The 17,325-nt window shown below is 40.8% G+C and overlaps 1 protein-coding gene across 1 annotated transcript in view; it reads right to left on the bottom strand.

Annotated features, from left to right (window-relative positions):
- Positions 1-11,959: 11,959 nt before the first annotated feature.
- Positions 11,960-17,325, bottom strand: part of COL13A1 (collagen type XIII alpha 1 chain) — a 132,526-nt gene continuing 127,160 nt past the window's right edge. The window contains exons 38-39 of the mRNA XM_066621401.1: positions 15,077-15,115; positions 11,960-12,306 (exon numbers count right to left, since the gene is read on the bottom strand). Coding sequence (XP_066477498.1) covers positions 12,304-12,306; positions 15,077-15,115 — 42 coding nt within the window. The 3' untranslated portion in view covers positions 11,960-12,303. The remainder of the gene's footprint in view (positions 12,307-15,076; positions 15,116-17,325) is intronic.

Genomic DNA, 17,325 nt, shown 5'->3' with positions numbered 1-17,325 from the left:
GCCTTTGACAGCATTACAGCCTTGTCCTGTTGGGCTCTGCTATTGCAGTGGTGGACACTTTATGGCCATCATAAACGAGGTATGTCAAACTCATTTCATACAGCAGGCCAGATGGCATTCATGATGTCTGCTCAGGGTCGTAAATGATGTCATTAAGCAAGAAGTGATGTCATTAAGTGGATCATGACCAGAAGCACTTTTTTCTCACTTGGGAACTCAGCTGTAAATGACAGAAGAGAAAACACACATATCTTGATCATGTTTTCAAGATATGGGAGACTCTAATTATCATGTGGGCTGCCCTTTCAGCAGTGGCATCTCAGCCCAGCAGTTGAGAACAGCTGATGGTGGTCCTGGGAGAACTCAAGGGCTGAATAAAGAGCTTCCAGGAGTCACATCCAACCCCCAGGCCTTATGTTTGACACCCCTGTCATAAACAATAGTCCAGAAACATGCGGAGCTGTGAGTTTTTGGTACCACTGCCAGAGAGACAGGAGTGGCTTTGCGCAATATGGTAGGGTAGGGAAGGAACGCCTGCTGATAAAGATGTGTCAGCAGGGAGGGTGAAATGGGATGGGGGGAGGATGGGAAGCATGTCAGAGGCAGGAAGGGGTGGTAGCCAACATGAGAGGCCTGCTGGATGCTGTCCCCTCTGATAGAAGCCAACATGTTCCCCTTTTCTTCACAGACATGCACCAGCTAAAGAGCTGGTACAAGTCCGAGGAGACCCATTGATGATTGGGAGGCTTACCAAGAGGAAAATATTTTCTCTTTTCCCTTCAAAACCTCCTGATATGCCTCCCTTCCCCACCAGCCGCTTGGTGTGGCTGCATGCTATGGTAGGGAAAAGGATAGGATTGGGCTAATCGGTGAGAAGTACAGATGGTGAAAATCTCATTAAATATTAAAAAATAATCTTTAGAAACAGAAACAGATTTTGGAAGAGAATCCACACTTTATTTTTAAATCAGCTGCCCTATACAAATGGCAGAGAAAATAATAAAAAGTAAACACCATTTAAAAAAGGAAAATATTTACATCCTATACTACAAACACAAATAGTACAGAAATGCATATAGTATAGTACAAATTAAAATCTCAAAACAAATAATAAAGAGAACAATTGTAATTTCTTGGAATGGAGCCATTTTGTTGCCCCATAGTTCATGTGATATAGAATAGATAGGTAGTCAACATCTAATAGATTTGACCATATATTCCCAATATTGTCATCACCTACTTTGTCTAGGAAAACAATTCTTATCCTTTAAATTAGTATATTTCTTTATAAAAATTGAACAATGCTTTCCACTCCTGTCTTAGAGCTCAGCATAATTTCCTCTCTACATATTGCTATAGCATAATGAAGAGATGCCTGCTTGATGTTTCAAGAAATAACTGGGGGGGGGGGGATGTCAGGATTAAAACTGGATTTAATGTCAGGATTTAAAACTTACTTTTAAAAGTAAAAAAAAATTGTATTTGTATTGAAGTATGAGATTAATTTTTTACGCAATCTTTTAAAATGGCATTTCATACTTATATACAGTACTATTAAAACTGTACAGTCAGAATGACTGAGGTCAAAATGATATATAATTGGCTGGTTTTGTATCTTATAATACACTGGATTGTCTAAAGAACCAGAAAAACCAATAACAATAACAATAATAGGTTAGCAGTAAATGTTCAGGTGAGGAATTTAAATCAAATTGATAAATAATTCTAACTATCTGCTCTGAGCAAAATAGTTGCAACCGCTTTCTCAAAAAGCTTATTAAGTTATCCTAAAGCATTTATATTAGCATATCAAGAAATCATATAACAAACTGGAAACCTTTAGCTTAACATAAGTAAAATACATAGATTTAAGTCCCTCATCAGTTGTTGTATACATGAGAGAATATCAAAGCAATGCCCCAGCAACACTCAGTCATAAATGCTTATGATAAAGTACCTGTAGTATTTAAAGATTTATACATCAAATACCACCAGATAAACTAATACTAAAAAAGCAAACTCTTTTGTAAAAGTCAACAGAATCAGCAACACAACAAATTGCTTCTGTACGTTATTCTCTTGCACAAATTGATTCCATAACTAATGTTTAATAGTGTGTTTTTCCCCAAAAAATGAAATAATATTTCAAAGGATTTGCAACCGAAAAAATAGAAAAATGATTGTTTGGGCTGAAATTATAGGTATTTAAAATGAAATACTTAACCTCTGAAGTCAATGCAAACCTCCTGTTGATTACTGTGAGGTAGGATACCATTAAAAAGGACATTAAGAGACATGTTTCTATCTAGATTCTAACATATCAAGCTATCACTTATGGAAGTTCATAGAATTTGTGCAGTGATCTAGCTTATCAGGACTTTGGAATGATTCATGTAGGGTCAACTCTAAATTAGTATTTTGCATTCATGACTCCTGGACTATTTTTTGATTAGAATTGGTTATCTTCCTTTACTTAATTCCAGTGAAGCACAGTTCAGGAGTGAGTAGGATACATGAATGACTCTGTGTGACAAAAGTGTTTTATGAGTATGTACCCATAGAAATCACTCAGGCAGCCTAATCCTATCCTCCCCGCCAACGCCGGGTACAGCAGCACTGAAATGGCTACCACTGCATCCAGTGGGGCCAGGAAGGCTGCTGGAGGCCTCCTCAGACTTTTCGTCCCCTTACCCCAAGTAAAGCCCCGGCCCCCACAATGGGGTGCTTGAATCTGCGCCAGCTATTGTGTGGGCACAGACTTGAGAAACCCCATGTCAGGCTTTCTAGTCCGACAAGGAGCATAGGATCCAGCCTCCTCCCTCTGTCCTCCCCCTAGCCTGGAACATCCCCCCCCCCGAAAAGACGCTCTGCTCCCCAGAGGTTCTACTTACCATTGAGGGCCAGTGCCAATGGGTGCCGCAAACGTGCTTTCCAGCACGTTTGCGACACCCAGTGCCAGCAGTACATTTGTAGCACCGACACTTGAACCCATAGAATTGGGCTCTAAGTGCTATTCTTCACATACTGAATCTTTTGAAATAAATCTCTTCTTATAAATCATGGAGTTGGATCTAAAGAACCATGAGGGGAAGCAGAATAACTGCTAGTGCTTCACAATTTTTGTGCAGAAACAACTTACTTATTATTTATTTATTAGTAGAATTTATATCCTGGCTTTCCACTCTAGAAAGGAGCACTCAAGGCAGCTGTAAGTAGAAGAGTATTTTTTGATGTAGTTTCACTTTTGTTGTGTAATACAGTAGTGCAAAGTGTAACAGCACAAGCCTATGCATGTCTACTCAGAAGTATGTTCCACTGTGCTCAGTGATGCTTACTCCCAGGAAAATGTGTAAACAACAACAACAACAGTATTTATATACCGCTTTTCAACAAAAAGTTCACAAAGCGGTTTACAGAGAAAATCATAAATCTAATGGCTCCCTGTCCCAAAAGGGCTCACAATCTAAAAAGATGCAACACCAGCAGACAGCCACTAGAAAAGACACTGCTGGGGGTGAGGTGGGCCAATTACTCTCTCCCTGCTAAATAAAAGAGGAGCACCCACTTGAAAAAGTGCCTCTTAACCAGTTAGCAGGGGGTAAAGGATTGCAGCCTAAGATAACAGTGTGAAAGATGCTTTCTATATGGAGAAGTGCACCCTTGTATAGAACTCTGTTTTTTGCAGTTTGGTGTGGTACTCATAAGTTTATGATTTGGAAATAAATGTTGAATGGAGACTGGAACACGTACTTGCCCTTTTAGAGTTATCCAATAGTTACAGTCTAGGTGGTTATATATGTTTATGAGAATGTTTATTACATGAAAAAAGATGTGTAGCTTACTTCCATGAATTCTGCTACAGAGAATTGACCCTGTTCCTCTAAATCAGGGGTGCTCACACTTTTTTGGCTCGAGAGCTACTTTGAAACCCAGCAAGGCCCGGAGATCTACCAGAGTTTTTTTTACAATGTTCGCACCATCATAACATATATCATTTATGTGTACAATGTATGTTGGTGTACCTTGAGCCCCACTGAGTATAACAGGACTTACTCCTGAGTAGACATGCCTAGGATAAGGCTGTGAGGCTGCAATCCTAGCCACACTTACCTGGGAGTAAGCCCCATTGAGTACAATGGGCCTTACTCCCGGCGTTTCCTCCCAGAGGCACCTGAAGGGGGGGGGTCGGCACTCCGCGATCTACTCATTTTGCCTCGCAATCTACCGGTAGATCGCGATCCACCTATTGAGCACCCCTGCTCTAAATGGATAGATATGCTGAAGCAAGTTGTTGAGGTGCGTTGCTGGAAAAAAATAATGGAATTATCTCTAAATGGAATTCCATACTCCCCAGCATCCTTTATGCTAGGGACACTGAATTAATGGTTAAAAACAAACAAAAAAATGCAAAAGATTCTTAAGATACAGCTTTACCATTAGTCTCTCATTTTCTCCATTACAAACTATAAAATCTCTAATATAGTGAAAAATAACAGCAACAACAAATCCCTGGTTAAGGCATGTTAAAAGCAATAACTCCTAATCCCATTCAAAGTCATGATTTATGAAAGTAAACTTTATTACAGTATCTGGATTTTTGACACTGGAAACTAAAATATGGAAGCAACCAAAATGCCCCAGAGACTTTGAAGAAATGTAAGTGTTTTTAGAAAAAATGGACTTCAAGAGCTTATTATGAATTTAACCTGTTAGTGGCTCCATTAGTACATAAGAATGGTCTTGGGAATCATATCAAGGGCCATCTAGCCCAACATTCTTTTTTCTACAGTGGTCAGCCAAATATGACTTGAAAATTCTTAAGTGGGGTATTAAGTTTTTCTAGTTTCTCCCTCAGCATCTGTAAAAGTTCAATGTTTCTGAACAAAGAGGGGTTACACAGGACAATTTATATTGTCAAGGTTACACCATAAAATGTTTTGATGGTTCAAGGGAAAAAATGTGTCAGTAGGGAAAGTCTGTTTCATTCCAACCACCACCAAAGGTTTCAACATGCATTGGACAGTCATTTCTCTAAAGCAGGGGTGTCCAAAGTTTTTGGCAGGAGGGCCACATCATCTCTCTGACACTGCGTCGGGGGCCGGGGGGGAAAAAAGGAATTAATTTACATTTAAAATTTGAATACATTTACATAAGTTTACATAAATAAATATATTAAAGGTGAATTTATATGAATGAATGAAGGTCTTGCAATAGCTCAAGGCCTATAAAAGGCCTTGCACAAAGCAAGGCTGGCCTTTCCTTTGCTGCCGCTACTGCATCACAGACATGAAACAGCAAGCAGTAGAGGAAGCCCTCATCCCACAGCTCAAACAAGAGGTCAAACAGTTGTCCTTATGCTGAGAGCAGTTGCGTCAGGCCAGTGCGGGATCCAACAAATCTCTGGAGGGCCAGAGGCTCATTGGAAACTGGGGGCTCCCTGAGGGCCACACTGAGAGGCCTTGAGGGCCATATGTGGCCCCAGGGCCAGGGTTTGGGCACCCCTGCTCTAAAGATAGCTAACATAAGTGTTCTGGCCAACTTTCTTTTAGAGAGACCACCTTTCTTTTAGGAGACCATTATACTCCCTTCCTGGTCCCTAAAACATTTTTATTTTTGTAAATTGCTACTGTGGTTTAGAGAGACCGTTTTGATGACCTGATCTAGTTCTAGACATGCATAATTATGCATGACTAATAGCACCAGAATACTGATGGGTATGCACATTTGGATGTGTATCAGTTGAAATTAATGCAGGGTGGTTAGATGACAATCATGTTTAGGTACACATACAGTGTATGTGGTCTGTCCTCACTGCCAGCCCAATTCAATTGCTTGCCAGCATTAGGTGTTGCAAATGTGCCATAAAGCTCATTTGTGGCACAGTGCGAGTAAACAGCACTGGTGGGAAGGGCTCCTCTGTCCCACTGGTTCTAAATCTGAACCTATGGGCGCTGGAGCAGGTAAGGGCTGCCCTATACAGTACAGGGGTGGGGGGAGGGTGGAACGGAGGTGGGGAGGGGGGTGTTTTAGGATGGAGGAGGAGAAGGTTTGGGGCCCGGAGAGGGGTGGGAAAGGCAGAGGAGGCCTCCTCTGAATTCTTTTCTCCCTCCTGGGCCTGAAGCCCTACAAATGTTCCCTTATCCCAAGGAGACTTCCAGCCTGCTGAAATTCAGCACTGGAGATGGCATGGGCTATGCAGGCCCACTGCACAAGCAGTGCAGAATAGGTTTGGGCTGCCCATTATTTTCAATGTGCATGCTTATGGGTGTCCACATTCACATTCTGATGCTACTGGTCACATATAACTATATATGAGCAGAACTTAATTGGGGTCCCTGTATTTAGGGAGGCCATGGTTACTTGGTCCCCAGGGTAGTCTGTGGAAAAAAGAACATGTGTGAGCTGAACATCAGTCCATTAGCAAAAAAGCACCAGTTACACATTGTATTTGGCAGGCAAGAAACAATATACTGTACACAGGAACAAATAGATTAGGAATATAATTTTCTTGCTTTCCAAACACCACATTAAAATATAAGTAGAGAAAATGTAATACAAGTTAAAAAGAAATGTTCTACTAACATATGAATGATTGAACAAATTGTAGCTAAATTAATATCACTGAACAAATATACATAGTTTTTATGACAAAAAGGCACACCGCCCTGCAGCTCTGGTCACATTCTTATTTCAACTAACAAGCAAAGAACAGAACTTTTTTAACAAACCGGGTCTGGGAAAATGTCACTCCCTTTTGATAAGTGAATAATCTAAAATGTGAATCATCTATTGAGATATGCCAATATCTTTTTTGTTTTTCCTTCATAGCCTCTCTGATCCTTAAAAAAAAAGGAAATTCACACAGTTCAACATGTTGCAGTTCAATATTTTGCACTCATGGAAGATCAGAAGTGCACATGGAGCACTCAAATGCAACAATATTCACCTTCCTTGCAGTGTCAGGTGTAGTTATTGTTAGGAGCATTTTCAGTATTCTTGTGGAATTACCTCCAACTTTACAATTACCTCCTGTGCATATGGGAGCTCAATGTGTATTTGGGAATACTGGTGGAGTTTTGGTTCTGTATGTGAAAAACCCTTAAAACCATCAGGACCATAGTCACAATCCAGCACAATCATTCATTCTTGTCCCACTGATTTTAAAAGCATTTAACTATACATAATTGTGCACTAGATTGTGATCCATGTGTTCAGAAATTTCTTATAGCACTATGGGTGTAGGTAGGTCTCGTAAACAGCTGTTTTTCTGCAAGTCAAGCTTCACAGAAATCATTCTATGATGAGATGGTACCCCACTAGTAATTAACACTTACAATAACCCGCCTATACTCTTTGATCTCTGTGTTGTAAAATCCTTGAAAGTGTTATAGTCACACTAGATAATTTAGGCCCTGCATTCAGAGATGAAATTTGATTTAAAAGTCAACAAAACAAATAATAGTAGAAAGGATCAGTTAAGCATTTTTGCTTTCTTAAATTTCTTTTAAATTGTTCAAAGTCATTTCATAATTTTCACTGACTGAAAAATGTGGAACATTTATAAAATACAGTATTACCAGATTCTCTAACCATGAACACATTACATAGAAATAAGTGTGGAAGGGATTGTCACTCCCAAATTGGCCTCTGCAGCCACACTAGATGCTGTGCCAGAACCACCATTCAGAGCGCGATACCATAGTCTTTCGAGACTGAAGGTTGCCAACAACAACATTTCATAATTTTCACTGACTGAAAAATGTGGAACATTTATAAAATACAGTATTACCAGATTCTCTAACCATGAACACATTACATGGAAATAAGTTGCACTGCTGTCAATGGGATTTACTTTTACCCAACTACTCCAATCCAGACCTTTCGGGTGTTCTGATGGGCACGTGAAGTTCCTGCATGAGTCATTTTTCCTACAAGGCACCTCAGCATGTGCAATGTATGTGCAAAGTTGACTGCTCTGTTGAAAGAAATGGGGAAGCTCTTGTGTATGGAAGTGCACTATGTCTTCATTTGAACACCCTTCTATGGAAGGAGCTGCTGGATTGGAGTTTAATTCTCTTACAGAAGCCCTGGGTCCAATGAATAGTGAAATTGTAGAGGATGAGTTCTTGGCATCTGTCTTCGTAGCAAATGTATTGCAAAGATATGCATTTTTAAACATAACACATAAGAACTACAGGAAATACAGGCATCAGTAGAAAATGTTTTAGAACCAGTTGATGAATGGTATGCTACCAGGACTATGTTGCATTCACCTGAGATTTTTTTAAAGAATTCAGGTAATACTGCAGAACTGCAAATGAAAATCAAAATGATTGTCAATAGATCAGTCTGTTAAAAGCAGATCATCAGTCTGTTAAAAGCAGCACCCTATTTGTATGCTTTGTAGTACTGGGGACAGTTTCATTGCAAAGTATCCTCGGAAAAAACTTGTTTAATGAAGAGGTTTATCAAAACAGTAAAATGATTTTGGACAAACGTGTAGCACAACTGTTTTTAGTATGCAAAATCAAAGTTTCAAACTGCATAGGACTAAAATTATTCCAAAGAGCCTGTCTTATAAAACCAAACATTTATCAAACTTAAAATTATTTTTCTATTACCATCAAAAACATGTCTTTCTGTCTTTCTTGCAGAAAATAAACAATAGCTTCAGAGAAGCTATAAAAAGGTTAAGTATGGAATCATCAAATGTGAATGAATAAATGTTCATCACCTGGTAACAAGGAAAGATGGTAAAAGCTTTGCTATTTCTTCATTGAGCTGCTTTTATTCAAGTTTATTTAGACATATGAGAAAATGACTTCTGTTTTGAAAAATTAAAAATAATCAGGTAACTGATGTCTATGTCTTAATGCTCTTCATGCCAGCTGCTGGCCAACATGCCCAGATCTTTACTTGAAGTCTTCATCATTTCATCAGAATGAATGAAAAGGAAAAGAATGAAGCAAAGGCCACTTCCTTTCACTGTTAGCACTGGTGCTGACCTCTGGAAAAAGAGCAAAAGCCACTGGTGTGTTCATCGCCTGTAACCCCACCAGGCCCACTATTCAGGAACAAAACTCTGGTGTGCATGGCTCAGGAATACTTCTGTGCTCCTTGGAGGTAACTCATTCAATAACTTGAGCAAACCTTCAGGTAGGATGTTCCTCTGTCATCACTGTAGGCCTTCCGCAAGTGTCTCCACTCTCTTACTGGTTTCATTATTTGGCTATCAGCCAAGGAGTTTGACCCTTTAAGTGACAGATAAATGATTTCATATAGAAATGTCCTTTCAGTGGTAAACAAACATTTTCAAGGTGTACCTATAATCCCTGGTTTACAGCAGCAGCCAGTCTCCACATCACTCCAGTCACTTCTTCACTTTTTCATTAAAGGACTCCTGACTTAGCTATTTTTGGTTTTGTATGAGCACCCTGAAAATAATGGGACCTTGCCAGCAGGTAAATCAGCAGAAGAGGCAGGAGGGGTGGGGAGGGTGAAATGGGGATGGGAAGGGAGCATAACTGGGCAGGGGGCACAGCGGGAGGCAGGGTGACTGCAGGACGGGGTGAATCTGGTAGTGACGATATGTGCTGGATCCTATCTCCATTTTCTGCAGCTTCCCAGCCCCCTTTCTCTCCTCAGACATGTGCTAACAAATTTGGTAGCACAGGTCCAAGAAGACCCATTGCAGAGTGGGAGGTTTAATCCCCTTTCGCCTCTGAAGCTTTCCAGTCTCTTCCCCCGCCCCCCCATACAGAATGCATGTTTTTGGCATGGTTGCACTACTGTGGGGAGGGGGGAAGGATAGGATTGGGCTCTAAGTCACGTCCCACTGAAGTCAGTAGTCAAACACCCATTCATTTTAATGTTGCTGGAGTGTAGTTACTATATTCTAAAAACCTTTGCTCCAAACAGAAAGACAGCATCACAGAAGTATAATTGTGCAGTTTGTGCAACCAGGAACTAAATCAGCTATAATGCACACGTTGATGTCTGGAAGCTGTGAGCTACAGAGGTACTGTGGGTTTGGGGGATGAGTATGGGTTTGGGAGGAATTTCATGTTGCATGACCCAAATGACATCTTTTCAACATAGGTAAGTGTGCTAATAGTACATCTGCATGTAACTCTAGCATTGCTTCCAAGATTAGAGAAATGTAGCACTGCTAAAATGTCACTTGGAGTACTACTTATCACACTTCAAGAAGTCTGCTGAGAAATGAGAAGGCATTCACTGGAATATGAGTTGAATAGATTATAAATGATACGACAGTAGAAATGACTGGACATGTTGAATCCAAGCTTGTACAATTTATAACCCAACCACCAAGCCAAAACAACCACCTGCCATGTAGGTCCTAATTTGAGTGGATAGAGTAAATAGTGGTTGGTATATGCTAGTAATTTCATTCATCTGTTTAAACCAATGATATGCTCACCATATCAAGAGTAAGAGAAGGAAACTAATTTTGAATTCAGTTAACTGAGATTGCGATTACATGGGATTTGGGAGGTCTGTGATCAGGATCTTCTATATCTTAAAAAAATACACAGTGACTGCCACCCCCATTTCCTGAAACAGATTGGGCTGCAGTGGGATGTGTGCTATATGTCAGGCCTTTCCCCCAGTTTCCCAATTAGCTTCAGGAAGTGATGATTTTATCTGTTCTACGGGGGAAACGTACAAATATCCATACAGCACTGTAAGTTTTCTTCTGTAGGGGAAAAAGCTAAGGGGTGGTGATGGCAACTGTCATTGAGAAAACATCAGTCAAAATCTGTTCCTTCAGCATCACAATCCCAAACTGATGCCTGCCTCTCCCCTTATCTGTTGTGAATTTAAAAAAAACAAAAAACAGTAGGTGATCCTAATTATGGATCTCCCATGTTACTTTTAGGTTTACTCTACAATTGGGTCAAAAAGCACTATGTGTTATAGCTAAAGAAAAGTATATTTAGATTAAGTATTAGTTAAAATGTTCTAAATATAAAAGCAGCTTAACAGTAGCTGTTCGGGTTGTGAGATCTTTGAAGGGCTCTAAAAAGGAAATGCTGAACAATTTTTCTTTTGCAAAACCACTTAATCCCACTTGGAATGAAATTTACATGAGAGATACATGAGAGATGAAAAAGCAAACAGCCCCTTTCAAGTGTTCAGGAACTGTCTACAATGAGCATGTGGAAGGGAGAGCAGCATTGCACCTGCTGCCCCTGAGCTAACCTCAATTGTGAACAGTCCATATGCATGTACAACTTTTATGCACATAGGCTATGTGTACAGAGGAGCAATAAATACACAGAGGTCAGGGATAGGGAAAGCCACTGTGACCCAGCTTTTCCTTCCAAATGTTCATTGTATGTAGTTTCTAAATGTCTGAAAAGGGCTTTTGTGAGTGTTAGAAATTTCTGCTATTTGAGCAGAATCATAATTTTAGTTACAGGTATGCACCAGATGCCTGCTCCCCTTATTGACTGCCTTATGGAAAAAGTTAGACTTTGTTTTAACCAAGTCTAGAAGACAGGCATCTCATACGCGTTCATGTTTAATTACCCACAAATTCTTCCAAATTTTTTTTACTAGTAGTGCCCTCTGCTGGTAGTTAGGCTGAACATAGTTAACCCCCATTGTATCTTTTGTAGATGATCAAAACACACATAACTTTTAATGGATGTATCTGCTGTTTTCCTTTACTTTTAGTAAGTGGCAGATGTGGGGATGAGTCAAAGTGATCAGAACTGGGGTGTGAGTGTAGGAGGGCTTTAACACACAATGCCCATCAAAGTCCAGATCATGTTCTTCCCAGTGTGCTATTTATCTTAGAAAAAAAGGTTTCATTTGTGTCAAGACTTCCCATTAAATAGCATTCTATGATTTATTTACTAAAGTTAAATTTTGCAATTTCATTTTACTTTAATAATGAAAACCCATAGTATTTTAAAATATTCTTGTATTCCTTGTTAAATACTTTGAGCTTCATATCTACATAGGGTGGTTCTTTAAGGTACCTTAATGCAATAACTTATGAAGCTGTTAACACTTACTATGAGTGCACAAATATCATGCAAATATTGCAGCTGTATTCCACAATGCAAGAAGCACAATATCAATATACATATAATTGTATGACTTGACAAATCAGGTAAAAAGGAAAATTTCAGAATTTTCTGTACAACAATATGCAGCTTTTTATCATTTGCAAAATGCTTATCTTTTGGCACTTCCAAAAAAAGAACACTGTAGAAAAATAAATATTCTTTGTACAAACAAACATACACACAGGTCAGTCCTTGGTTAGAATATTCACTGCAAAAGAAAAATATAGCATGAAGTTAGTATCACACATCAAACTTTAGTAAAGGGTTTTTCGGTTTTGAAGGAAGTGCAGTGAAGGCAGATTGTTTTGTGAATCTGCTCCAAGGTACACAGAAGAGAAGTAAGGTATATAGCCACAATCCAGCCAAAGCTAAGCACTTTATGTTCCATCTATTTCAATGGGAAGTATAGGGGTGTCTGGCAAGATGGGTGAAAAAGGCAGCTTCTGCTTGGGGATGGTCCCTGTTTGGGGTCCTTCAGGAGGCCTCAGGGGGAGGAGGTTAAGTCACCCTGGTTCTCTTCCCTGGCATAGCCCTTTAGACCAGGGGTGCCCAAACCCCGGCCCTGGGGCCACATGCGGCCCTCGAGGTCTCTCAATGCGGCCCTCAGGGAGCCCCCAGTCTCCAATGAGCCTCTGGCCCTCTGGAGATTTCTTGGAGCCCGCACTGGCCCAACGCAACTGCTCTCAGCGTGAGGGTGACTGTTCGAACTCTTGCGTGAGCTGTGGGATGAGGGCTTCCTACACTGCTTGCTGTTTCACATCTGTGAAAGGAAAGGCCAGCCTTGCTTTGTGCAAGGCTTTTTATAGGCCTTGAGCTATTGCAAGACCTTCATTCATTCATGTAAGTTCATCTTTAATATATTTATTTATGTAAACTTAAGTAAATTTATTCAAATTTTAAATGTAAAGTAATTCTTTTTTCCCCCCGGCCCGACACAGTGTCAGAGAGATGATGTGGCCCTCCTGACAAAAACTTTGGACACCCCTGCTTTAGACTGAGTCCAAGGCAGGCACTCTTGGAGACACAGCCTTCTACCTCTCCTGTCCTGGCTTTCTGCCCGCATCATGGGCCTCCTGTCAGTCATATAGGCTGCTTCCTCCTCCAGCCCCACCCCTTCCTTACTGGGGTAGGCATAAAAGGGACCCTGCTCAGGGCCTCTCTTCCTGGTGTTACCTCCCTTGTCTCTCCCTCCTTCCTGACCTCTTACTGGGTCAGGTTTTTCTGGCCTCCCACCTTCTCCCTGACACCAGGTGCTCCAGTCAGGGAGAAGTGCCCTGTCAGTAGGTCTCTCCCCAGGAGCTGGGGATGTGGGAGGTTGTTGGCCAGACTTGCCTGCCCTGGGCTGCCCTCTCTTTTGCCTGGCCAAGTTGCCTTCCCTTTGTGTCTCCTTGGCCCCCTCGCAAGGTAAGTCTGGGTCTGGCAGGGAGGACGGCACCCCGACAGGACGAGTCTTATGCATATGTCTAACCTACTGGGAATAATGTGACATAAAAATATTTAGTTCTGGCTGGATCATGGCCATTATCAGCAGGCTTTTCTTGGAATTGTAGAGTGCTAGGTGAGTTCTAGTTTTTCCATCAACATAATTACTACACACCACAGTCATATTTTCAGAGAAATATTTTGCAGGTGTTGCAGAAACATAAGGAAGCCACAATTTCTTTTTGAAACACTTCACGCTCCCTCCCCACTTTTCATTTTCCTCTCCCCCTCCACTTTTAGATCAGTTCCCCACTGGGAAGTTGGGCTCTCCTCTAAGACTTCATTAGCATCTATAAGGCTAAAAGAAAGGAAAGGGTGGAGGAGAATTGGATTCAAAGGTGTAAAACAACTTGATAAAACAACTGCGCTTTTCTCTCTGTTCACTACATGCAATTCAGAAGTCCTCTAACTCCAAGAGTTATCATGCCTGCTCTTAGAAACCCGCCGTCTTCACTAATATACCAAAAGTCTTCTTCACAGGGTTCCTCTGTTTCATGCCATTCAGAAAGGTAAAGCTTCATTGTCTCCACCTCGGACAACCCATTAAGGGTCTGATCCAGAGAACAGTGCACCGGCTTACTGCCAGTGAACACTGTTACAAACGTGCCATGAGGCACGTTTGCGAGCCTTAACGCAGGCCTAGCGCCGGAGCTAGTCCAGCGTAGGCCTGTGCTGACGCTGTGTTCTGTCGCCCAGCGCTTGCCAGGACTGCCACGCAGTAGAGAGGTGAGTAGCTGTGTGGGGGAAGGTGGGGGGGGAGGTGTTCTGGGATGAGGGGATGTGTGGGGAGAGGGCATGGCAGAGGCATGGCGGGGGAGGGAGCAGTCTGGGTGGGGGGCAGGACTGGCAGAGCTCAGCTTCACTGGATCCAGAGCCCATGTTGGCCATGTGGCCCAACATGGGGTTCCTTAATTCTGTGCCAGTTCAAGAGCTGTCACAGAATCTAGTAGCCTCAATACAGGGCTACTTCCCTTACTGGGGGGGAGGGGACAAATATTCCCTGCCCCTGAGGAGCCACCGTGGGCTGTGCTGTGCGCATTGGATGCCACAGTAGCAATTTTCGCACACTGGGCAGCTCGGAATTGGGCTGTAAAACCTGTGATACCATCTCAGTGGCTATCCTCTTTCATGATTAACACAAAAATAGTCAAGCAGAACATGAACCGTATCAGAAACATTTTCCAGAGCAATAGCTGTGTCAGTACATTGCAGCAAAAAGCAAAACAATTTCAGCAAATGTGTGCATAAACAGTACACCTTCCATTTCATTCAGCTGACAATGTTGTCACAAAAGATTATGCTGAAATAAACTGGTTTGTTTTAAAGGTGCTAAAGTGTCTTTGTTTTTGCTTTCAATACCATATGCATATTTACTGTACCTATCACACATCTGGGAAGGGAATAGGTCACTGCAAATCCTTCATGTTTGATAACCCTTGTTTTGGATATAACATGCAGCAATATGACAACCATGCCATATTTTTGGATTGTTTTACCTTATTCCAGCAACCCTGAACAGGCAAGCCATCTTCCCCCTACAAGAAACAATGAGGAAAGGAGTTAGTTGTCAATGTACAAAGAGACAGTGAGCCTAAAGTAAATCAGGAGGGGAAAATAATACAGCTGAAGAAAAGTTTACATTTAAAATCAGCTGAGATGAGATATCCTAATCATAACCTATTTATACTGTACATAGCTTGCATTAGTACATTTAGTGTGAGATAACTTCCTTATGCATATAAAGCAAAGCTCACATGAGCCAAAATCCAGCTACCAAAATCTCATGGCTACATTCTCTTTGAATCTTTCCTGTTCAGTTTACTCTGCAGTGAATATGAACTTGAGATCTACTGATCCTATGGACATTTCATCTTCAATTTCAGTAGTTTTGTCAACTACTTTTCAGTTTGTTACTCATTTGTTGAGGAAATCAAGATGTCCTTCCTCAAGGTAGCTTTTTTTTTTTTTTTGGTGATATGGCATTTCCTGAGCCTTCACACCACTCTCCTTTGTTGCTCGGAAAATGCAAGCCCCTCTGCTGCTGACAGCTAGTAAATCAGTTGCACTGATATGACTTCATGAATGCCATAGTAGACAACTATCTGACAGTGCATTTGATGTCACTCATCACAGAGTGTAATCCTTTTATGTTCATCCCATTTTGTGTACATTTTTAGTGTTAAATAAAATCAGAAGTAGAGAATTCCACTAAAGTCTGGGAATACTTAAAGTTCTTTTACACCAGCAAGAATATCCCCCTCCTGCAGAAATGCTGTACCATTTCATGAACATTTTACCTTTAAAACAATATTTTTATTTAGTTAATTGCCAGCTATGTGTTCACTCATCTTTCAAGTACTGAAGTGCACACCTCATCTCTCTTCCTCCCCCCCCCCTTTTAAAACAGGGAACACAACTAGAACTATTTTCTGGAGTAAGCTTCCACTCACCTGTCCATGATAACATGAGAGGAGCAAGTTTAATACCTGGAAAGGCCCTTTGTATCTTCCAGTGTACTCTTTAATCTCAACAAACTGTACTGCTTGTTCAGCCCCTTCACTGGGTCATTCACATAACTGATTGGGTCATTCACATAACTGAATGCATGTGTATATATTTTTAAAATGACCATGTTTTTATTTGGAAGGCACACTTAGGGTCAAACTAGACACACATGCAAATGTGTGCTTTTGATCCTTTTTTATCTTTCATAACCAACAACATGGAGGGGTGTGTGAAACAGCCTAAAACTATGGTGGGGATAGAGGGACCTGAGCACAGCCTCTGTGTGGTTAGTATCCTGATCACATATCACCCTGCATGCTATTTATAGTTGTTTTTTAAAAAGCTTCAGTCAGCTTTCAGTTGAACTTCTAAACACTAAAAAGATCCCATGTGATCAGGATACTAACCATTATGGGGGCTGACTGCTATAGCCCCCCCCCATGCCCCAACCATAGATTTGGGGTCATTTCATATGCCTCCACCTCCATGCTATTCAAAAGAGATAGATGGAAAAATAAAGCATCAAAAGCATGCATTTGCAGGCACATCTAGTTAGATCTTCAGATCAATTAGATCTATTCAAGTCTGTGGATCTTTCTAATTTCTAATATGTTTTCCTATTTCAAAATTGAGTAATCTAGAAAGTCGTTATGAGAAATTCCAACTTTTTAAATGCTTGTCTTGAAACACAGTGGTAAGGAGTATGGTGTGGTAAATTAACAGTCATTTGGTACTGACACAGCCATATTGCTTTCTAAATCAATTTTAATTTTATCACTCTCCTGATAGTACAGCTTCCCACTATATATACAGCTACAGCATTCAATAATCAAGGATCCATTATGAGGAAATGGAGAACTTCCCATTGGTACAATGGTCCCGTTGGCAGGAATGAATTGTATAATGCATTGCAATTAAAATTCAAAGTTAGGGCCAGTGTGATAGGAAGAGGAGTTACAATTGAGGGATCAACAGGAAGACATGATCATAACAATATGTTTGTTTGCAGAGGCTGGGAGAAAAAGCATGCTTGTTAGTAGGAGGAATTTGCTATACCAAACCTGAAAAGCAGAAGCTCCACACACATGCTTAGAGTACAGGGTAATCAAGAAAATATGGCAGCAGGATGACAAGCAAATGGTACGTTTTTGGCATGTTTGAGTTAGAATTGAACTATTTGCTTTAAATAATGCAAGCTTGTTGACTGTGAGCAGACAGCAACATTTGGTAAATGCTTGTC

Source organism: Tiliqua scincoides, chromosome 3 (assembly GCF_035046505.1).
Source record: "Tiliqua scincoides isolate rTilSci1 chromosome 3, rTilSci1.hap2, whole genome shotgun sequence".
NCBI classification, from domain to species: domain Eukaryota; kingdom Metazoa; phylum Chordata; class Lepidosauria; order Squamata; family Scincidae; genus Tiliqua; species Tiliqua scincoides.
The sequence above is the reverse complement of the archived record's forward strand: the minus strand, read 5'-3'. Positions and strand labels throughout refer to the sequence as shown.